The sequence below is a fragment of the Globicephala melas genome, chromosome 1, assembly GCF_963455315.2.
Source record: "Globicephala melas chromosome 1, mGloMel1.2, whole genome shotgun sequence".
NCBI lineage: Eukaryota > Metazoa > Chordata > Mammalia > Artiodactyla > Delphinidae > Globicephala > Globicephala melas.
The window spans coordinates 27,937,433-27,961,972 of record NC_083314.1 but is presented as its reverse complement, the minus strand read 5'-3'; the positions used below and the strand labels follow the sequence as shown (position 1 = coordinate 27,961,972).

The 24,540-nt window shown below is 35.4% G+C and overlaps 1 protein-coding gene across 11 annotated transcripts in view; it reads right to left on the bottom strand.

Moving 5' to 3' along the window:
* Positions 1 to 24,540, bottom strand: part of CEP170 (centrosomal protein 170) — a 147,157-nt gene that overhangs the window by 29,906 nt on the left and 92,711 nt on the right. For 8 of the 11 annotated variants that reach the window (XM_030868548.3, XM_030868555.2, XM_030868547.3 and 5 more), the window contains 5 exons: positions 21,148 to 21,311; positions 20,668 to 20,961; positions 8,400 to 8,549; positions 5,487 to 5,613; positions 1,496 to 3,328 (listed from right to left, as the gene is read on the bottom strand). In XM_030868548.3, the coding sequence (XP_030724408.2) occupies positions 1,496 to 3,328; positions 5,487 to 5,613; positions 8,400 to 8,549; positions 20,668 to 20,961; positions 21,148 to 21,311 (2,568 nt within the window). The remainder of the gene's footprint in view (positions 1 to 1,495; positions 3,329 to 5,486; positions 5,614 to 8,399; positions 8,550 to 20,667; positions 20,962 to 21,147; positions 21,312 to 24,540) is intronic. The other 3 variants (XM_030868556.3, XM_030868557.3, XM_030868558.3) reach the window with 1 other exon arrangement.

The following is a 24,540-nucleotide window of genomic DNA, read 5'->3' as shown; positions in this document are numbered from 1 at the left end:
ATGAGGTGAAGAAACAAGCAATGTGGCAGAAGAAATCTGCTAGGAGTACACACCATAGAATGCAGCACAAAGGAACTGTGAACTGAAGAAGCAGAGCCACATGGAACAACAGATAACAACACTGGGGAAACATAAATCAAGTGAGAGCACTTTTAAAATACTTGGCAACAAACCCATGAACCACCAACCAAAGCCTGAAGTGTAGAGACAAGGAGGACAACAGTAATAAGGGAAATGTCATCTATTCTTTTGGAATCAAGACTGTATGTTATCTATCTTCAGCTTACACCCATGATGATCATCACCACCTCACCCACAGACCAGGAGAGAGATGGAATGTGAATGGAGTGGAGAAAAGCAGCAGTGAGGAGGAGAGAGGAGGAACAAAAAATGAAAAAAATAACACTTGCAAAGTACCACTAGTTTTGGGTCTTGTAGGCTATATCGTGATAGAAGTCAAAATTTAAAAAAAAAAAAGATTGCACACCAACTTTCCCTTTACTCTTCACTCAAGACTTAGGGCTCACTTAGATGACTGATGGAAATGAATCTTCAAGTCTTTTAACAGCTGGTTTCCCCTCAACTGTCCTTTTCAGCCACACCCACATATGAAGCTGATTATAAAGTAATGAGACCATGTTTACAGGACACACACCAATATCTGTCTTAGTACTCTTTGATCACATATGTATTCTCACTGGCTATGGCTTTGAATATGAAGTATATAAACAGACAAATATGCCAGAAGCAGTTAATTCTGGTGGGGAGAAAGTAGCTTTTGTAATTATTACAATCAATGACAGCTAATTACTGTCACTAGTTAAACGATATAACGGCACCTTATGAGATAATGCTCATAACCAGTTACATTTTTATAGCCCAGTTTCGCCCACGTGCTTAGTGACTCTCAAATCCATCTTCTTTCACTGCAATAAATTAAGGATCAGTTTTCATCTGCCTCGACCATAAACAGATTTAACTTAAAAAAATACAAGATGTTTCAAAATAAATAGGAAAAAAGGATAAAACTGATTATTTCATTTAGCTCTGAAAGGATAAATAGAGTATACTGCTTTTCTTCAGACTCTTAGAATTATGTGAAGATGTTTAAAAGTTAAACATGTTTTTAGAAATACAATATTAATTTTTATTAATTTCTACTGTATAAACTAGATAATAATTCCTAATGTAACTTTGACACACAAATCCAGATACCTCACCAACTAGGCAATTAAAATTCCCAAATCGATTCAATATACTTCTCATTTTGAAATCACTATTTTGTACCAGGACATTAATTGGAAGTGTGTATAACTTCTGAATTTTCCATTTACTAAGCTAAATAAAGTAATTTTCATAGGAACAAAACCCTCTACAGCATGACCTTTCTGCTGAAAATTTTGGGAATCAACACTAATATTTAATTTTTTTAAAAAGGTGTCCCAAAACATAAAAGAAATATGCTAATATTATAAAAAGTCTGGATCCAATTTACCTGAAGGAGAGCCATGTGTTGAGGTCATACTTTTGACCTTGGAGTCAGATAGTCGAGAGATACTGTTAGCTCTAATTCTAGGAGAAAATTTATCTGAAGGTACTAATCTGGCTCCACTTCTAATGATGGCTTCTGCGGTCCGTGACGAGGCACTGCTTCTAGAGATTGTTGCTTCAGAGTCACTGCGAGCTGATAATGAGCCAAGCCTTGTTCTACGAGGCTGAGCTAACAAATCAATCCTAGAAATGTTACGCCTTCCTGTGGGAGGTTTTGACGTCGAACTTGTTGTGGACACTTCAGAAGCCACAGATGCTTTGTCAGCATCGGCGAGTTCACTGTCTGAAGCTTCACCAAGTCGGGCTCTGCGCAAGAGGGAAGTCCTGGTGGGTCGTGGCCTTGGGAGAGTGGTTGATTTACTGGATGAACCAGGTGCTCCAGGAGAAGTCTTGGATTTAGTTACTTTACTTCCTTCCAGTTTGGAACGTGCATGCTCATCCGTTGAGGTAAGTGGAGTCCTTCCATGAGATTTACAAGAGTAAGTTTCCTGATCAGATGACATAACATCAGAGATGGCTGAATGAGGTACACTAGAGGTTTGGTCATCATCTGTTAAATCTACTGAAGGCTGCCTTATTCTTCCACTGGACTGCACAAATTTACGACCCTCTGCCCTAGAACCTATATCTGTGGAACGACTTTTTGTTTTCTTTTCAATTTTCTCCCTAGCACCTGAAGATGATGACTTTGTAACATCTTTGGAAGGAGAACCTGTGGAACACCTATCTTTATAGAGACTAGTGAAACTCTTTCGCTTTTGGGTTGACTTTCTTTCAGTCTCTCCAGTAACCAGACTGATTGTACTAGCTGTGTCCACATCAGATTCCGGTGAAATGGAGTTGTCTCTGTTATAACTGGGAGTATCTGGGCCTTCATCAGTTTTATTATCTTCACGCAGTTTAGCTTCTAGAAAAGCCATTACTGCTTCTGTGTCTTTTAGAATAAGGGTTGTGTCCAAACTAGAATCAGTATCCATAGAATCACTTCTTTCTCGTATTCTGCTGGCAGTTGTTAATGCTAAAGAGGATGTAGATGAAGCCTGTTTATTTATATGGGGAATAAGTTCTATGGGTATGTTGGGGCTAGGTTTTTCTATAGTGAAGCTTCCTTGCCGCACTAATGACTTGGAGGATTCCTTCTTGTCTCCTCCCTTTGAAGTCTGACTTTTCAGAATTTCCTCAGCTTTTCTTTGCTTACCCTCATTTTGTATCACTCTTTCTCCTTTGCTTGTAGAAAGTCCTGGAATTTTTTCTTGAGGTTGTGACTCCTGTTTGAAAGGTTCCTCCCTACATCTATCTATCTGACCTGAAATATTTTTTGAAGAAGATAATTTAGTAGGTGTCCACTGTGCCTGTTCCTTTTGTTCTTGTTGCTGGATTTTAGCTAATGTTTGCTTTACAAAAGAAGCTTCCTTATCATTTTCACTTTTCTCCTTCCCAGAATAAGAGCTGCCTAAGTGAAGCAGGGTTTTATTATCTCCACCACTTTTAAGAGTCTCACCATTTACTGCCCTGTTCATTTTACTCAGGGCTCTCTCAGCATCCTGTTTATCTTTCTGGTATACCTGTGTAGGTGCTTCTTTCTCCTGAAGTTCCGTGTCTTGCTTTTCTCCTATCTCTGACCTCTGTGCTATAACCTTTGTTCTGGAGCTCTCAAGAGACTTTTCTTCGTTTGGAAGCTGGGGAAGGGTTCGTCTCTTTCTCTCTCCCTGACTAGCCAAGGAAGTTGCTGAGCCAGTACTTCTCACTGAAAGGCCAGATTCACTGATATCTGTATCTATAAAATAAAACAACAAATAAGGAACTTATTGGGGCAAACGAGTATCATATTACCTTAGATTCTGAAGTTAAGAAATGGCTTAAGTATAAAGTAAAACTTTGAAAAAATAAGCCAACATTGTGACAGTGTAGTTTAAAAAGAAAATACAATGCCAAAATGCACAAATAGGTAGATTACTAATAGGAGAGTCAAGAAAGCAAATTGTCTGAGATGAAAATCAGGGTCATCTGATCTTAAACCTACATCTGTTGCTCTCTTTTTTCTCTTAATGTGTCTTATGGCAGAGAAGTTTACTGTGTTCATTCTTGCTTTTGAGACTTGTCCCATCTGTGAAGTTTCACTGACAAAAAATGGACTCTACGTAGGGTACATAGAATTGCAAAAATAATGACTAATAAACACTGTTTATTTGTTATACTTTGAATTACATAGTAAAGAATAATAACATACCTGGTTTTTAATAAGCATTATTATCTACTGAAATAATGACAAGTTTGGATTTCCTAAGTAAAATAGAAAATGTAGAATTTTAACAAGTTTTTCTAAAAAAAAATTCAAAGCTCATGAAAAGATTTTTAAAAATTGTAAGAACGGAAAAAGGTGACAGGACCTGCCATAATTTTACAAACTGAGGTATTTTAAAATTATGATCTTCTGGTATATTAAAGCCTCAAACTGAGAAGCCAATGAGAAAATATATAACTTTGATGTTTCCATGTGAGAGACTTTGAGAATACTACTTAAGGAGGACTTTCCTGACTGCTTATAAATGGAATGTATTTCTGAGAAAAGGGATCTTTTTAGGGAAATATAAATTAACATATAAAGCATTTAAATCTTTCGGGGATAAGTGGGAAAAAGATACTAGATATAGCTTCTATGGGTCTTTTCCTCCCTTTATAATTCTAAAATTTTAGCATTTAAATTTCATAGCAATACTATGGTTTTAATGTAGGAAAACTGATGTAACTTTAATTCAGCAATTAATCATGTTATTTGGTTATGTCTTATCTCCTTAGTGCTACTTGAAGCACTAAACTGTAATAGCTATTTTATCATTTTGTATTTTTCTAGGATTTCTCACACTGTCCTGGCTCCTAACACACACTCAATGAATATTTGACGAGAACATTTTAGATTACAAGTAGATTTATCAGCTTATCTAAGTAAGTCCATTTAGAACATGAAACAGGAATGAAATAATGAAGGCCAAGTACTATTAATTTTTATAACAAGTATAAAATTTTGCTTTCCACAGCTAATAATAATTTTATAATGATTCTTTTGTAAATTTGCCTAGCCTCTCTGTTTTGTTTCCCAAACAGTAATCAGTTTATGTGAACCAAGCTGCAAATTACTCTGTCTTTCCAAAGATTTTTGGTAATATTAAAAATTACTTCTAGCTTCTATGATAAATTATATAGCTTTTCTAGTACACTGATGTGTACCTTGCTCAAATACTTGCTGACTAATGTTTACAAAATTCCTAAACAGATTTCTGGGTGCCACAAGTCAAAGACAAAACAAATTTCTATTTCCATTTCCAATAATACAACTAAGAATACAGGGAAAAGCCACATACAAATTGTCCTTGAGAGTTTTATTTTTAATTAAGAACGTAATTAACTGAATCTAATAACAAAATCATAAGAGGCATATAATTTTGTGTTTTTTTAAAGAAACTTTATATTTCAGTTCACAGAAATATAATAAAAAGGTAATAAAAATCATATTACATAGGTTTGCAAATGATGTATTAAGTAAATTAAATACATGTTAAGTAAATTCTTTTTCATTGAACCTATGGCATAAAGTGGCATTTAAATATTTGTTGTGTTAATGAATGGGATAGTTTGGAACTGTGTTAGTCTTATTTTTAAATTTTCATTTATATATATGTTGTATATATATAAATTTGTGTGAGTATGTATATATATGCTTCATCTACAAATTATCTCTTTATCTTCAGTTAGGGTTATAGTTTAATGATATCTGCATTTTAATTGAAAATAAAATCTATATACAGTATGAGCATGAGACTATGTGAATATGTTTATTTAGGTTTAATTTATGTCTTACTATATAGATTTGGCTTATAGTATTTTAAAAATTGATGTATGATTCACAAAAAAAAAGAAAGAAGGAAAGAAAATACCATTCTCCAAAGAAACAGGTACAGACAACTCCATTATCCTTTCTTCTTGATCATGCCTTGTATGATTGGCAGCCAAACTAGCCCACTGTGAAACCCAACGCTTGTTTCCAGATGAAGATGTGCCTTCCTAAAGGAGAGAAATAAGAGAATGCAATGACCTAGTCTGGTCAAATCCGATTCTCGTGTTCAGAGAATTCCATTTAGTCATTAAATTCCATTTAACCTATCATGCAAAGCAATATTTAAACCTCACATTGATATATTATCATGTACTAAATTTCCTCATATATAAATTGAAGATTTTCTAGGCACCTCTTTTAACTACAACATTATTACTGTGAATGTAGTATAATATTCTGTACTTATTAAGTACTAACAATGGTACTAAAATAAACTCTTAGAGCTTAAAAATTTACTGCTACTAAATAAACTCAGGTGTACTACAATAGCTTTGTGGCTACCACAGTGAAGTTAGTTCTACTCCATTCTACAGAACAGAGAGTTTAAAGACCTATTTCTAAGTTGTTCTCCAGCCCTCTAAATGTTTCCATGAATCAGATTGGTTCCAGAGTCTCAAGGAGTATTAAATCTCCCAGGTCATGTCTTCAGGGATTTCAAAAACAAACGCAAAGCTTTAGGCTTCTTTCTACAACACTTTAGTACTTCCAGAAGAAGACAGAAATGACTCAACCTTTAAGGATTTTTGTATAACCAGTCTGAACCTAGACCTGCCCCTGGCTACATCTGTCCTTAAGGCAAGTACTTAGTCAACTGTGAAATCGAATTTAATTCATGATATGCTTCCACAGACTTATGGATGTATACTGGTAATTCTTAAGACTAGGTCAATCTAGGCATTTAATATGGAAGATCTAGGAGTATAGAAAAAATGTTTCCTCACTGAAAGTTTAAGCCAATGCTTAGTATTGAACCTGTAATGACAACTAAGGAATGGAAAGCTCTGACCAAATTTTATTCTGAATTATTCAAAACAAGATTAAAAGTGTCAAATGACAGGCTAGAAACTGATAAATATTTCATACAGACTATGTACTATACGATTTCAAGAATAATAGATTAAAATAGTAAGTTGTACACATAGTGACATACATACAGTGAAGCCTAAGGGTACCAAAATCTGCTGAATCTTTGAATTTCCTCCAAGGTTTCATGGGGGCTGCTCACAGTTCTGAGACTGAAGGAAGTACCAGTACAAATCATGCTAGGAATACCCACAACAGGGTGGGTTTCAAAGACACACATTTATGTAGACTCATTCGTGCAGATTGTTCTAATGGCTTGTTTAGGTGACTCCTTCAAAGGCAGGTACATACTCAGGCTATATATAAATTTACTTGGCATTGGCTGAGGGGACAGAGAGGAGAAGAGGAAGTCCTACAAGTTCACAATCACCAGAACCCTTTCTAGATTAATCAGAATACTAAAACATTGCTTCAAGTAAGTATCACTCGCTTTCAATAATTACGCATCTCGTAAAACAGAAATCAAAATAAAAATTCTCTAAGATGAAGGAGGAAAAAAGCATACTAAAATACAGTAACTGTTTTGACAGTTTTCAGGAAATAGCAGGCCATAACGGAAAAACTTTTACATTAATAAGCAAATATATATGTGTATTTAGTTGTCTATAAAGAATACTTACATTTCACACAAATACAATACCTCATTTATATTTTATTTATATCTTAAGGTTTTATTTTATTTATAGTCAACATTTATTTATTACTTGTATATTTTAAATTAACTCATTTCCTGAAAGGCAATATATGAATAAGAGAATGAGTTAAGAAATCAAGTCTCCTTGAGGTTCAAATTCTGGCTCCACAAGGTACTAGTTTTAAGACACTGACCAAATTAATTTCTACATACTTCAGTTTCATTATTTGTAAAATGGTACGCAGAAAGCGTCCACTGAATGTTAGATCTTGTTAGTTGAATAAATTATAATTAATTAATAATTCTCAGTTATATACATTTTTTTAACACTTCTTTCCGACGTATCAGTGTAGAATGAAATTCTAATATTTCTGTTAAGGGAATAAACATTTGTTGACTGCATAAATCTCAGACAATTACGATGCTGGGTACTTTCTAGGCTTCATATCCTTCCCTGTAAATAGGTGTTATCAAAAATGCCCTTTGTATAGATGAGAAAACTGAAGATGAGAGAGGGGAAATGACTGACTCAAAGGTATTCTGTTAAATGTGGCAGTTCTGGGATTTGCACTCAGGTCCTAGAAGCTCTACTATACTATACTGACTCCAAAACTGCCTTAACCAAGCCACCCTTAATTAATTTCACATTATTCTAGTTACATCCTGGGCTGCACTATAAGGGCACTTATTTAGGTTTATAAGTTATATATATCAGGCACTACCATACACATGTTTCCTGGCATGACAGATCTTTCCATTCCAAATACATGACCTCCTAGAAAGTATATGCAGTGTATTTTTTTTGTCTTATCTCATAATGTCAATTAGTGAGCATATAGCTCATTAATTGCTTACTGAAATTTAACATTTTCACTCACTTACAAAAGCATATTAATTTAAAGTATTTTACAAGAGAATATATCAATTGTTTATAATAATATACAGTTGACCCTTGAACAAAGGTGGGGGGGTGGGGGGAATAAGGGCTCCAGCCCTCTATGTAGTCAAAAATCCATGTATAACTTTGCAGTTGGCCCTCTGTGTCCATGGTCCCCAATCCGTGGATTCAACCAACCATGGATCATGTACTACCATAGTATGTACCTAGTGAAAAAAAATCTGTGTGTGAGTGGAGCTGCGCAGTTCAAACCCGTGTTGTTCAAGGGTCAGCTGTAATTACAAATGATAAAAATTTACATTTTGTGCGTGTAAAAAATATGAGAAAGATGTGTATACCTCTGAGCTGTGAAATCCAGGTGTACTCAGTGGTTTTCTTTCTTCCATTACTACTGCAGCAGAATTGAGAGCCCAATCTTTTACCAGATCTTTATGTTTTTCTTTGATAACAGGCCTATTATAATCTTGATTGTCATCTACTCCAAATACCTAGGAGGAGAAAATTACTTTATAAATGAAAAGTCTGAGTACCAGATTAATATGTGAGTATTATCAGTAACTTCAGAGGCAAATAATATTTCAAGTTAATTTCATAGGTAACTTCAATAATGAGGGAAACTTATTTAATGATAGGGTAACATCCAATAGGAGTAATAGCTGGAGACGAAAACAGGGCAGTGACAGCTTATGTAAATGTCCTTTTTAAACATTTAGCAAAATGTACTATTTGATAATAAGTAAGAGATATTCAGGATATTACATTTGCTTTGTTAAAAGATGTTAATAATGTTAAGCATTACAATAATGCCAAGAGTTAGGAAAGAGTACCACACCACTTCAGCTTGTTTTCAGCTTGTCTCTTTGCTGTTATTTATTTATTTTTTGCGGTACGCAGGCCTCTCACTGTTGTGGCCTCTCCCGTTGCGGAGCACAGGCTCTGGATGCGCAGGCTCAATGGTCATGGCTCACGGGCCCAGCCGCTCCACGGCATGTGGGATCTTCCTGGACTGGGGCAGGACCTGTGTCCCCTGCATCGGCAGGCGGACTCTCAACCACTGCGCCACCAGGGAGGCCCTCTTTGCTGTTATTTTTGAGGAGCATGTTGGAAGCTTAAAGGTATGGCTGATTTTATCTGTTCCTTCCCTAACAGATGCTTAACATTTACATATATGAGTTAAATTTATACATATAGTTTTCTAAGGTCATAAGTAACAGATTTTAACATATGATCTTTGTATAGAATATACCATAATTCTCAAACTTTGTATAGAATATAACATAATTTTTTAAACTTAAAGGCCTTTGTCTGAAATGCAGATTCCTGAGTCTGTTCACACAGATCAGCATTTTCAATAAGAAGGCTGTCTATGGTCAACACTTCTGAAATGTTCTAAACACAGAGACCAACAATCAATCATGTGCCTTTAAGGGCAGTTACCTGAGTCTTACTCATTTATTGGCACATAATAGCCCCTGAATAGACTGGGAAAAGGTTATAACTAAATAAACGTTAACATTCTGTTTTACTATTAAGCCTACTTTGTTCCCAGTGCTTATTATTTACAGGTAATAAGTAAATATTATCTAATTATCACAATAAAGAATAATAATGTGTTTCAATTAGCACTTTGTAGAAAGGATCTTTAGAACATAACCAAAGAGCCTTCATTTTCCACCAAAAAGGGAAAAACCCTTAGGTTAAACTATTTTCCAGAAACCTTTTTAATGATATAGTATACCTAGCTGATAAATTCTGAAGTCCACATTTAGTAAAGCAGATACCAAATTTTCAAATTCACTAAACTTGGAAATGTTACCACTAGATGGCATTACTTAATATTTAATTCAAATATAACTGTATAGTTTTCAGGAATTATGACTTAATATTCTGTTGAACCACTCAATATTTTAAATTATCTTTGCTTTAAGAGCAAATTGTGTATTATTAACTTTAAATCAAATATAAATTTTAATAATATATGGAAGCACAGTGTACAGAAGGAAAAAAACAAACCTGCTTCATTTTGCTAAACAGCAGAATTAGTAAGTTTAACAAGAACAGCAATAAAACCTGCAAAGTATACCTTTCCATGTGCTCTGCCTTCAACCCCACTTATAAAGAAAGAAATTAGAACTACTAAGTTATTTGACTACCTTAAAATAAAATTTTAAAATTATTTCTAACTCAAGTCACTGCACTCCACATTTACTGAAGTTTATTTCCTTATTTGTATAATTACTAGGAAAAAAATTACAGTTCAAGTTTGGGAGTAAAATAGACAAAAATAACCATACGTGATTACTTGCATGTTGTATCTCTCTGGCATGTTAATTTACAAATTACCCTTCAGTTAATTTCTGATTTGATGATATTTAATTCTAATAATGGACTTCTAAAACTTGATTTCCTCAAATATCTAAGCACCAGCAGTTTCAAATATATTAAATCTCTCCAAATCGCTTCTGACACTATTTTGAAATAATAACAAAAGACCCACACACAGAGAACTAATGTTTTTAGGGAAGGGGACTGAAGTTGTACAGAAAGAGTACTCAGTGACTTTCTACAGATTCCTCTTAAAACATTAGAGATAGCTGTGCATATATATCTGTCAGAGAAGTAGCAATTTATTTTCCAAGCAAGTGATAGGGCCTGAAGTACTGCTGTATGAGCAAAGAAGCCTTCAAAGTTCATACCTGTATTTTTGATAGTGTTTTGAAAAATTAGTAATAGTTATAACTAGCTCAGCTTGAAATCCAAACTGTCATTTTTGTGTCTAGGTACAAAAAATCCACAACTTTCGTGTGAAAACAAAGACAGAAACAGCTATACTGTCTATGTACTTTGAAGCTATAATACATACTTTCCATATCTAAAAAAGTACATATAATCTGACATGCAATATAATGCTTAAACAGAACTTAAGAGCTCCTCAAAGCAGACACCAAGTTTGCTAGATTTTCTCATCTTTTCATTCTAGATTTTGTCCCTAGGTGATTCCACCCATATCCAAGGCATCACTTAAATCACCAACTGTAGACAGCTGCTCACCTATCTGTACTTTCTCCTCGTAGATGGCTCAAGGGTATTTCAAATACAGTATACTAACCCAGGCTCATGAATCTCTTCTCTTCCCCACTCTGACCAGGGCTCAATTAAACCCCCAAACCTGATAGAGTACAAAATCAGGTGTCCCTCACTCAACTAGGAACTTTTTTAGGCTAGAAGTCTAAACTGAGGAAGGGAGAGAGATCAGGTATCTGTCCAACTTTTATGCTTCCACTGTAAGTAGTACCCTCCTCCCCAAGTTTGTCAGCTAGTTTTTAATTCTTCTGAAGGGCATGGGGAGGAAGGAGGAGTGGTATGGGAACAGAAAATTTCTTTTTGAACTTATATTCTCTGAGCTCTCTGGGACTGGCAGTTTAAAGATAACTTATTTATCTTAGGGGTTGGGAGTGGCTTTCATGTGCTCTCTCCTATAGTTCCCATGATCCAGGTGGATGCATCTCTATATGGGGGAGTGACCTGTGACCCTCCCCACAGCCTCTAGGTTTAGGGTAAGAAGACAGAATTATGGAACATGTTCTCAATCTTTTCTTTTGAATATGTGTATGTGATAATCTGGCATCTCACTTTGGGATTTCACATCTATATCTCATTGACTACTTTAAACAATTTTAACAACCTTTTACTGAGACATGGTACTTGTTATTTGTAGGCTACTGGGCTCATCACCATAGGGAATTTAATATATATATATATATATATATATATATATATATATATAATATAGATATAACTCAGTCCTTGCTCTCGAGGAGTTTAGTCCAAAACAGGAGCTTAGAAAAAAAAAAGAGAATGTCACCTGAACCTTGCAGGGGTATTTTGCAGTTAAAACAATATTTCTACAAGAACCAGACAATATTTTTAGATTTTAGTTTTAAATGTAAAGAAATGAAACATTCTTCAGATGATAAAGGGCTAGTATATACAACACAAACCAAGCCTATGAAAAGTTTGCCCTTGGTTTTTCACTAGCATATTACCATTAACGGCATTTTTGTTTAAAAGTTCAGACTATACTAAAAATGTCCACCGTTTCTAATTCTGAAATTGGAGGTTGGGGAAGGGGGAATAATGGTATTATCAAACCAAAGAACACAGGATTAACTTTCATGGGGGTAAATATTCCACCTACTGAATACTTGTAAAGAGAGGTCAAATTACATTTGGCAACCTCAGACATAGGTGGCTTGCTTCTTGTGACAGAAAGTGGAGACAAAAGGGGTGGGGGAAGGGAGAAGACTTAGGCATAGAAATACAATAATACAAATGTAGAGTAAAATGGCAATTCAATAGCAATAGTCCTTTATTAGTTAAAAAAATTTCCAAATCAGTTGAAATTCAGAATTCGTCTTCCCACAGAAATGAGAAATATAAAAGGTTAAACATCAAGCTTTTGTAGGCCTATTTTAAAATAACAACTGAAGAATGGTACTGCATTAGTATACTGATCATATCAAAGGGTCTAAGTAAAAATGCACTGAAGTTTCACCCTCAGATGATGAGAACGTCTCTTTCTTCAATGAGCAACGACCTCCTGGGTAAGGAGAGCAGGGTCTCTACCAGTTCAAATCAATAGTAGAGGTTCCCATGGTTTATGGAAATCACTGCACACATAAATAGTTCAAGAACTATGCAGAATGCTAGCCGCTAACATCAGGGAACAAAATCAGGAAGATTTAATAGAGAATTTTTTTAAACTTGTAACTTTCCATGAAAATCAAATTTCATTTTTAAAATGCAAAGTCCCACAAATTCAGTGGAATAAATGGTTCTGAATGTTTAACATTGTTATTTTTATAACATATTTGTAATCAACTTCTAAATTGAAAATTCAGACAAAATTGTTAGAAAAAAAGGAGTTCAGAATGGGGGTAGGAGAGATATTTTATACTTTATCATGGCATACAAATAAACACATGTACATGCATGCTCATGGAGCATTATTCACAACAGCCAAAAGGCAGAAACAACCCAAATGTCTGTTAATGGATGAATGGATAAATAAAGTGTGGTATATCCACACAATCGTATATTATTCAGTCATAAAAAGGAATGAAGTGTTGATGCATGCTACAGCATGGATGAACCTTGAAAAGATATGCTAAGTGAAAAGTAGCAAGTCATAAAAGGCCACATACTATGAGATTCCATTTATATGACATGGCCAGAATAAGCTAATCCACTGATGCAGAAAGTAGATTAGTGGTTGCCAGGAGCTGGGGGACAGAGGAATCTGAAGTGACTGCTTAATAGGTATGGGATTTCTTTTTAGGGTGATGAAAATGTCCAGGAATTAGACAGTGCTGATGGTTGCATAACACCATGAATGTACTAAATATCAACAGACTGCACACTTTAAATGGCTAATGTGGTAAATGTCATGTGAATTTTACCTCAGTTTTTTTAAAAGGGCACTATCTGGCCTTACCTTCTTCCTTTTCACCTGTCTGGGTAAATCTTTGTCCTCTCCCCAAATCTATCCTACATCCTTGATTCTTCCCATTCCTTAGGAGTCTTACAGCCACAATCTCTTCCCTTTCCATCACTGTTTACCATTCTTTTTCTATTAGCTCCTCCTTTTGTATACTCAAATCACATTCAGGTCTACTCTAATGCTTCTATAGTTAAAATGTCTGATTTCTCTTCTCTTTATGGCTTATTTCACTGTCATGAATTCTTTTCTTTCATCCCTAAAATCTGACTGCTCGTCAATGACGATCTTACCCTTCCTTTCCTTGCCAAAGATTCTTAAGCACTAAGTCGTTAGGTAGGTACCACTAGAAATGCAAAGGTATCTCTAGTTTTCTACTAATCAAGGCAATTCCCCTGAAACTTATACATTTCTTCTGACACAACCATGTTTCTTAGTACAGGAAATCATGTTTCTTAGTACAAAGAGAAGCTTATAAAACAAGGTTTTAAATTATACATTTTAACAAGTTACTTTGAAATCAAGATATAAACTAGTTTCAGCACGTAAAATACAGGAAAACCTGTTTGTGGAGGCCTGATTGGATTTAACCAATCTATAAATTCAATGAAATAATTTAGCTAATATATAGCTAACTACATACAAATATTGCTAAAAATGAAAAAAGCATGTCAAAAATATTTCTTTCTCATTCATTCATTCAACAGATATTGAGTGTCTACTACATACCAGGCACTGTTCAAGGCACAAGACATACAGAAATGGTCAAGGCAAATAAGATCATTATAGAAAGGACAGAAAGAAAATAAACTAGCTAGAGGTAAGTTCTATAAAGAAAATCAAACATGGTAGTAAGAGGGGAATGCTAGGGCTATTTTAGGTAGGGTGGTTAAAGAAAGCCTCTGAAAGTAAATTATGAGGAGGCAGGCATGCAAAAACAAAACAAAACAAAAAAACCACACAGGGAAGAGCTCATTAGACTAGGGCACAGTAAGTGGAAAGCCCCTTAAAAGCAGGAAAACAAATAAGATCTCATACAATAATAGAGAAAGGAAAACAGGGGTAAACCTATTAAATGTTAAGCTTTTGACTGAAAAAAAGGTGAGGGTTCCCTTATGCAGCTTTGGGAATTAATATAGCAGGATAGGGTTTCCTATACCTAAGAAGAACAAGGGGGTGCTAAGAAGGGGAGAGGAGCATCAATCAGAGTGACCAAAAATAAATTCTCCTGATAGAAAATTTTTTTTAAAATTGTTCAGTGAAGAGACCACAAGAAAGAAGATTAGTATAAGAGGAAGAAAAATCAAGCTGTCATAATTTACCTGTTAAGAACCACTATTTGCTTTGGCCCATTAACTCAGATTATTTCTGTATTGACAGGAAGTAGAAAAAAATGTTAAGTCAAAATCCAAATGCAGCCTCTGTTATCAATGTCCTCTCTTACGACTCAAGCTCTTATTTGATCTCTTATCCTTTAGTTCCCATACATCTTGATTGGGTGTTTGAGTGGACTTTGAACATGCCTCCTTCCTCTGTGTTCTAACTGGCACTCTCTACCTAGATTCTGACTCTGGTTTATCACAGTTCCCTGGCTCTGACTTGGACCTAATGTAAAATCTTGCTGTGAACTTGAGTTTGGAATATCTCCATTCCAAACTGCTTAAACCTGGATCTAGGTTCTCAGCACGGACTTCCTCTGGGCTGACACACTGCTGTAGATGTTCTTCATTCCATGTTTCCAGTCTTGTTATAGTTCTCCTGGTTCTGCATTTTCCCCTACCACCTGCTGCCTATAGAATCAGCACTGATAGATACAAGGCCCCATGAGGGGAGAGAATATGCTAATGAGAGGTATTTGGGGAGTCAAAATTCAGGAAAGGAGAAGCATCTGGAAGAACTGGTCTATGGTATGAAATTTATGGAGAAGAGAAATACTTTTTCAAAAGAACCTCAATCCCTCTACGATGACCAATTTTTCCCTTTCCATTTAATATTTAGCTTTCTGTTTTCACTACAAATCTTTCTCATTTAGCTTGAAAGGCTATGAAGCAGCCCTGACAACATCCTCCTCTTCCCTCAGCAGTACTGTGGACGAAGGAGTGGGGAAAGAAGCTGGTACTATGATGGGTTCTCTAGGTATCATAGGGAACTCAAAGGAGGGAGGTTTAGGGGAGATTATCATTGCAATGGAAGATAATTACCTTTAATCCAGGCAGTTAACAGCACTTTCTTATTATAGCGCATCTCCATGTAAGCTTAGATGTAAAACTTAAGAGTTCTTTATAAATAACAGACATTTGTGTTAATATTATAAAAGGTAAATTTGGGGACAAAGCATAAAATAAGTTTATCTACTGACAAACACACAACACAAAAGTACAAACCAAAATGCTGTAATCCCATAACTTGGGGGTTGGGGTGTGGATATCTCAGCACCTTTTAACTACCTAACAATACAACCAGCACTGAAAAAGATAATAGGATTTCAGCTTGATCATCTCTTTAAAGAGATCATATTTTAACAGTATGCAACTTCTCCTGAGTTAAGATGGAAATATATGTTCTGCTTATCTTCTCTAGACCCAGGAATACAATGTATTTTGGGGAAAAACTGAAAAGGCATTCTAGTACTTATATTTAATATCAGTGTATCATGTAACACTGCTGCTTACTCACTTCTTGAGTAAGTGAGTTTTTGATTCCAAGATACTATTTCCTTTTGGTTTTCTCTTAATCCTCTGTTTGATCCTCCTTTATTCACTCTTATTCCTTTGTCCACCCATACTGGTGTTGTTAATAATTTCATACTTTGCCTCTTCTCACGCTATACATTCTTTCCAATTTATCTCATCTATTATTTTGCATTCACATCTACTCTCTTATAATTCCAAAACTGTTATTTTAGCCCAGACCTTTATACCTTTCCTAAGATCCAGACCTTTATATCCAACTGACTACTGGACATCTCAGCAGCTTTTTAATTGCCTTCTCTGCTTCCAGTCTTTCCAATTTTCAATCCATTCTTCACACTTACAACAGTGGTTTGAACATCACTGTCAGATTTAAAAGTTTTCAATGATTCACCACTGCCTTTAGCATTAAAAAATCTAAAGTTCTTAGTATGATATGTAGGGGTCTTCAAGATCTAGTCCAATCTCATCTCTCTAAAAGTAACTGTGGTCCTCTGAACAAGTCCTCTACCCTCCTGTGCTTTTGAAAAGGTTGCTCCATATTTTTGGAAAACACTCCTTGACCATACCTGTTAAAGGATTAATTCCACGTTTCAAAATGAGCTCAGTTGGCAATTAAATTCAATATTTATTGAGGACATTTTATATACCAGGCACTAGGTTCCTGCAGTCATGAAGTTTATATTCTTGTGTGCAGATGCACGCGTGTGTGTGTGTTATAGGGGAGTGGGGAGGCAAATAAATAAATAGGAAACTATCAACTGGTTACAAAGCTTATGATTAAAATGAAACAAGCTGATTTGACAGTGACTAGGGGAGGTTTCCTTAGATTGGATAGCTAAAGACTTCTCTGAGGAAAAGATATTTAACCTGAGATCCCCTCATGTAAGCTATTGGGTACCCTTCCTTGAACAGTTTGTTTACCAAAGCATTCATCATACCATTTTTAATTCATATGTTTTTACTTGTGTATTTCCATCCCTCCACATACTTAGTTATTGAGGGGAAGAACTCTGTCTTTTCAATTTCAATCTCTCTCTCCTAACACAAAGCCTGGCACATGGTTGATGTTGAATAAAGGTTGACAAAAGTATAAATTAATGAAATAAACCAGCTCTCAAATAAGGGAGTAAAAAGGGAAAGAGACCACATTTTTTCAGGACCAAACAACAATTAAATTCAGATGGACAACAGCTGATGGTCCCAACTTCCATCCCACACAGCCTAACTTCAAAAGGGAGAAAATGGATGACAGAGCTTACCCAAGCAATTTGATATGACGCTTGAATCTACTCCCATCCTCCCAAAGTCCTTCTTACGCCTTGATTCTGACTATTTTTGGTCTTTGTTTTCTTCATGCCCACAGGTTACCTCATTTTCTTCAGACATTTGTTTCCCCAGAGCCTGACTTCAGTTAGCCTGAATCTGACCTCTAGCTTTAACCACAGCTAATAGAATCTCAGCTCTTTTTCTTTGGTATTCACAAGATAACGTAGTGATTCTTGTTTTTCCCTAGACTTATGGTCTTAGCTTTGTTTTCTGGTTTATACAAACCAAGAATGACTCTGAATTATCTACTTAGTCACATTCTGACATTATTCCCTTAAATGAATCCTGCTTTAAAATCTTGGTTTCCTTTATCCATAGTGTGACCGTATAATTTGTCATTGAAACTGGGGCTCTTTTTGAAAATGAAAAAAAGATGCTTATGATAATTATAGACAGCAGGTATACACCAGGTTTTGTGGTCCCTCTCTCTATCCAGCAGTTTACTTTTAAAGAGTCTCATCTGCAACAGTGACTTCTTCTTGGCTTTCTGCTATTCTGGCCAGGCTATTCCCTTGCACTATACCTTCCACTTGAGCTTCAGATTTGGCCCTTTCAATGCTGAGGAACTTTTCAGGATTAATCAATACCTAGTGTAGAGATTCATATGTGGAAACTCCTAGTAAGGGTAATAACATAGCTAACATTTATAGACCTTTCACTATAAGACAGGCATTGTAATAAGACTTTTATATATTTTACTGAATTCTTTTCATAACCTAGTGAAATCTCCTCCAGTTTATTAAAAAAATAAACACAGGCTTAAAGAGGTTAGTTTACTCGAGTTTACTCAATGTACTTATATCTAGTACATGTAGGGTTTGCACTTAATCTCAAATCTGTCTGCCTGCAAGTGTTCACGTTCTTAAATACTACAATATAACCCCTCACTGTAAGATCTTTTAATAGAGAAAACATCAATAACTATGACTGAAATATCCATATACCAAACAAAGCTATAATAGGATAAAATTAATATTAATCTGAATTTTAAAACTTCTTAGCATTCTTTTTTTTTCAAAACCTATCCTTTTATTTTCTATTTGACAGTATTTTAAATAGCACTATACTTGTTCTCAATAACCAGAGGAAAAATTATAAACTTTAAAATAATCTGACAGAAATGTCATTATTGATTCTCAATGATGAAAATAATTCGAAATCACCAAGAGTCATTTTCTATTGCTACCACCGTGTTCTTAGATTTCCTTTAATATAATCAGAAAAATCACTTTATCTGTTTTTTAATTGCTTTATTTTGCTTATTAACAACTTTCATAACATCTATTTCCTAAATTAATGGGTCTCCAAAAGTTTGGAAGTCTATACCCCAACAGTAAAAAATTTTGATCATGTGCTCCTCAATAAATGGATATTAGAAATTATATACATACGCTATAGAACACACTCCTAAATAGAAATAAAAACTATGAAATTAAAAGTAAACATAGGGCTTCCCTGGTGGCGCAGTGGTTAAGAATCTGCCTGCCAATGCAGGGGACACGGGTTCGAGCCCTGGTCTGGGAAGATCCCACGTGCCACGGAGCAACTAAGCCCATGCGCCACAACTACTGAGCCTGCGCTCTAGAGCCCGTGCTCTGCAACAAGAGAAGCCACCACAATGGGAAGCCCACGCACAACAAAGAGTAGCCCCACAACTAGAGAAAGCCCGTGGGCAGCAACGAAGACCCAATGCAGCCAAAAATAAATAAATTAATTAAAAAAAAAAAGTAAACATAAATCCAGGGCTTCCCTGGTGGCAGAGTGGTTAAGAATCCGCTTGCCAATGCAGGGGACATGGGTTTGAGCCCTGGCCCGGGAAGATCCCACATGCCGTGGAGCAACTAAGCCTATGTGCCACAACTACTGAGACTGTGCTCTAGAGCCCGCGAACCGTAACTACTGAGCCCGCATGCAAAAACTACTGAAGCCTGTGTGCCTAGAGCCCGTGCTCTGCAACAAGAGAAGCCACCGCAACGAGAAGCCCGCGCACCTCAACCAAGAGTAGCCCCTGCTCGCTGCAACTAGAGAAAGCCTGCGCGCAGAAATGAAGACCCAATGCAGCCAAAAATAAATAAAATAAATTTATATACATAAAAAAAAGTAAACCTAAGTCCTAATAATTTTCCTGTATCCCAAAGGGTTATTTACCTTGTCTGCTCTCTAAAAGACCACCCTGTAAACTCATCATCTGAACTAGTGCATCTCAAATGTTAACGTGCGTATGAACCCTGCTTTTAAGCAGATCCTGATTCAGTATGTTTAAGATGGGCCTGAGATTTTGTACTTCTAACAAGCTCCTTAATGATGCTAATGCTGCTCATGTGCTGAGTAACAAGAACGTGAACAAGGGATTAATGTTTAGCCAAATTTATGTTTCTATCTTCCAGGGGATAAAATATACAGCTGATTCTAAAGTCAACCTTCCATTACTGGGAGCAAAACTACTTTTTAAATCGTACAACAATCATTATACACATTAACCAATAACATCAAAAAACAAATCTGAAATGTAAATAATCATCGTGACTAGGTATACACTTGGTTAAACTCAGAGTATCATAAACACACTGATTTTGTTTTTATACACTTTTCTATCACCACAGACAGCACTTAATAGAAATTAAGAGAAGAAACTAAGGAAAAAGAACAAAATTGATTAAAACATATATTTTCATCTGCTTCCAAAATGAAATTAGTAGGCAGGAAACCTTTGTTTATTATCAGTTAATGTTCATGTTTATATTAACAAAGTCATAGCAATCTGGTTTTGATTTTTAGTTTTTAAATAAATGCAAAGTGAGAATGGCCAAAGTATAGCATTTGAAAAGTCAATCTTAAATTTATACAACTTTAAAAGGTCCAATCAGCTTATACGTACAGGACTTTACATATGAAACTCGGGCAAATTCACAATATAAGCAGAATAAAATCAGAAAGCATTTTGGTCTTATTGTTAGTCTTGCAGTTCCCTAACAAAATCCTAAAGTTTCAAGATACTGACTACATGAGAACATTTTATACTCTCTAGTAATTTCCAATAGTAATACACCACGAGAAAACTAATATCATACCCAAATTTCAATTATTTACCTTGTCAATCATTTTTCTTGCTTCCACTTCCTCACTGTTGGGATTCTCTAACTCAATGGTATAAGTACCCTTGTCACTTTGGTCATCATCATTATCCTTTTCAGAAGCAGCAGAAGTAGCTTGATTTTTTAACATTTTATCCATCTCCTGGCTTGGTCTGTGCCCCAGACTCCCTGAACTTCTTAATAATGCAGTTTGTAGGAAGGGAATTGACACCGATGGCTCCTCTGATTTCTGTTTTAACAATTTCCCATGTGGAACACCATGCCCCCCTCTGTGGTGCGCAGAGCTAGTCTGTAAAGACAAAGAAACCACTTTGGCATCTGCTGTTGGAGATTTTGTTTTTTCAAGTTTTGTATGAGGTGCTGAATAAGTAGTTTCCTGACACAAGATTCCCGTACTGTGAGTAAAAGAATATGACCTTCTTTTTCTGGGATTGTCTTCATCAAAGAATGCAATCATAAAAGCAGTGTGACTTACAACAGCTTGGTCTTGATGCTTTTCAGTAGCCTGGGCCTTCTGTAGCTTTTTCTGTTCTGAATGGTGGCGCCTTAAGTGTTCCTCAAGAGTTGCACGTTTGCTACAGCGCCTGTGAGCCCCAGCATTTTCTGAGTCGCTTTGTGTACCATCATCATGTTTATTTCCTGGACACAAAAAAGAAACCGCATAATAGAGAAGGAAAAAATCCCATGTAGAAAATTAGAAGCACACACAAAAGTGCTGCTTGTTTTGCCCCCTTCCCCTTTTCAATCAAAAGTCATATGTTCTTTTCAGTAACAGGCTCGGCAAACTTCCCTCAATTGCAATGCTTACATTCAAATTTTATCAACCAACAATGAGTCCTTTATAAACAACTGAATAGGATTACTTTTCTTTCTCCAAATTTTAACTTTATAATGGTTCACCAATGCCTTAACAGATAAGCAATGCTATATCTCTGTGACAGTCTGTATTTATAACATTAAACATTAATCCTGCCTTTAGACCTTATACCTTATTTAAGCAATCAAAAATTTATTTTTAGCATTAGAGAGAAAAAGACAGAAAAAAGTGTGATCCCACTGAAGTGCTTATCATTACATAGGAAAAGAGAATGCAAATGCCATAAAAAATGTGATGAAACTTAACTTTCAGTGACGTTCAAAACTTCCAAAAGTATAGCATACCTTGCCTTTTTAATATAAAAATGCAAATTTGTAGTTTCCACCAATTATTGTATAATTCTTTACAAACCTCTTTCTAGCTATGAGAATTTTCGCAATTTTGCATGTGTGCTCATTTAAACTCTGGTGGCTTCAGCGAGTTAAATAAAGCATGCTAAAAGGCCTAGCATGGAAAAGCGCAGTCTATGAAATCCTACATAAATCTACCAGACAAATGGCATGGTGCTAAATATAACTAGATAAAAATATGTCTTCTCTGTTAAGCATATAGAGCGAGTGAAGTTAGAATACTGTAGTTGAATTTTGAAAACATCAGCTTCCTACCAGAGGTTTTTTTGTTACCCTTCATAGTTCTACTAGGGATTAAATGTGAAACTTTATGAAAATTACTTGATTTTTCACTGATTTAGAATTCTTATTATCTAAATAATAAGTATAATAGAAGAAATAATCAAATGACAATTATTATATTATTATAGCATGAATTTAATGGAAAGTCAAGAGTTATTCTATGCATGTTTTAGATTGAATCACAAATGAAGGCTGAATCACAAATGAGGGTTATGATAGCTCTTTAGAAGAAAGCTATAAATTACTCCAGTCAACCACGTGTATTCCAATATTTCCAGGACTAAATCTGAAAATCTTTCTTCAAACTAGCAACTACTGAAAATGCAACCTGAAAGGAAAAAAATGGTGTTTAATTTAATTAATGGAATTCGTGCCTTGGTAATTAAGCTAGGAATCAGGGATAGGCAGATGGAATGCAGAACCAAACAAAACTACTAGTTCAAATACAAAACTCATTAAAAACAGGACACTGTACAACCTATTTCATGTTGCACTGGATGCACTGAAAAGGAATCCAGTTTGTGAGAGCTGTAAATAACTAAACTCCCATATTTCATGTGTAGTAAGACCAGATAACCCATATTACACACATATACAATATGAAAATGCCATCTTTACAGAATTTAGCTTATAACACCATACAAAAATTTGGCACTTATTTGGCATCAGGTCCTTTCAGTATCTTTTCTTTAAGTTATAGGTTAAAAATTCTCTATAGATTAGCCATTTTCTTTTTTCAAAAAATTTTGCATTTCTCAGTGTTATACAAGATAACACATCTGATCAGAACTGCAATTTCTGTTCTTACTTAACAACAAAAAAAATCACTTGGAACTGTTCTTAACAAGATTCTGTTTTGTCTATTATTAATCAGGCATTAATATGTTGAAGTTCTTTCAGCATTTTAAAATTTTTTTTTGCAGTACGCGGACCTCTCACTGTTGTGGCCTCTCCCGTTGTGGAGCAAAGGCTCCGGATGCGCAGGCTCAGCGGCCATGGCTCACGGGCCCAGCCGCTCCGCGGATGTGGGATCTTCCTGGACTGGGGCACGAACCCGTGTCCCCTGCATCTGCAGGCGGACTCTCAACCACTGCGCCACCAGGGAAGCCCACTTTCAGTATTTTTAAGGGTAGATTAGCTGTACCTAGTCAGGAGTTGTGGCCAAAAAAAGTTGCAACTCTCCTAAAGGGTAAAAGTGTATGGGCTTTGTGAACATTATTTTCTTTAACTGTCCCAAAGTGCGTGCACTCCACTCTTGCAGAAGCAAAGCTGTTCTGTTTTGCCTACTTTCAAGTTTTTGACTGAACAGTTGCTGAAAGTCTATTATTAAAAGTACAGTTATAATAAAAGGGTGTAATAAAAGTTTTTTGTTTTTTATTTTCTTTTTTTTTTTGCCACACTGAGTGGCATGCGGGATCTTAGTTCCCCCACCAGGGATGGAACCCGTGCCCCCTGCAGTGGAAGCACGAAGTCTTAACCACTGGAACTCCAGGGAAGTCCCATAAAGGTACTTTTTAATGGTGGCTTTTAAAAGGATATTTTAGCTCATTTTGTACATTTATTAAGGGTGGTCTAAAAAAGATGATGTCATTTCTAAATTTTCAAAGTTCACACTACTTTTTACATTATACGAGCATATCAGTATTATTTTATCCAGTTCATAAAAATGATCAATTTACAAATGGGTAGCTTTCATTTGTGAGCTTTAACCTATATATATCAATACAGATATAGGTCTCAATTATATATTTGTTATTATCTAGTAGGAGTAAAGACAACAATCACCTGTTAAAAGTTCATATGCCAGGTAATAATTGCTTATGATTATAATTAAATATAGAAATAGGCCCTGACAAAGAATTAGGTAATCACACCATCTCACTATCCTGAAATGCCTTAGAAGTAAATCAGAAATAGGTATTTCTTCATTAGCTGAACAGAATCCCAAGCCATAAAGTACAGGTTAAACCAGGGTCAGTCTTGTCAATGATAGTGAAGTCATTCATTATTTATTCAAATTACTGAGTACCTATCACATATTCAAGCCCCAGGAAAGAGATATAAGGTAAGTAAATATATAATCTCTGACCTCAATGAGTGTTCTTTTAAAGCTCTTTAACTTTTTGTATAGTAACAGAATGGTCAGATTAACATGCAATCTTTTCCCTTACAGACAGCTTGCTGAATAAAATTAAGATAGAGTAACATAAAACTGTATTCAGAAAATTCTAAATTAATTTAATTAGCAAAATCAATGGAAAAAATGATCAGTTGATACTTCGAGGTACAAGGTATAAAGAAAGAATTTACTAACTTTCGTCAAGTATTATACTAATAAAACACATACAATAATTATTTC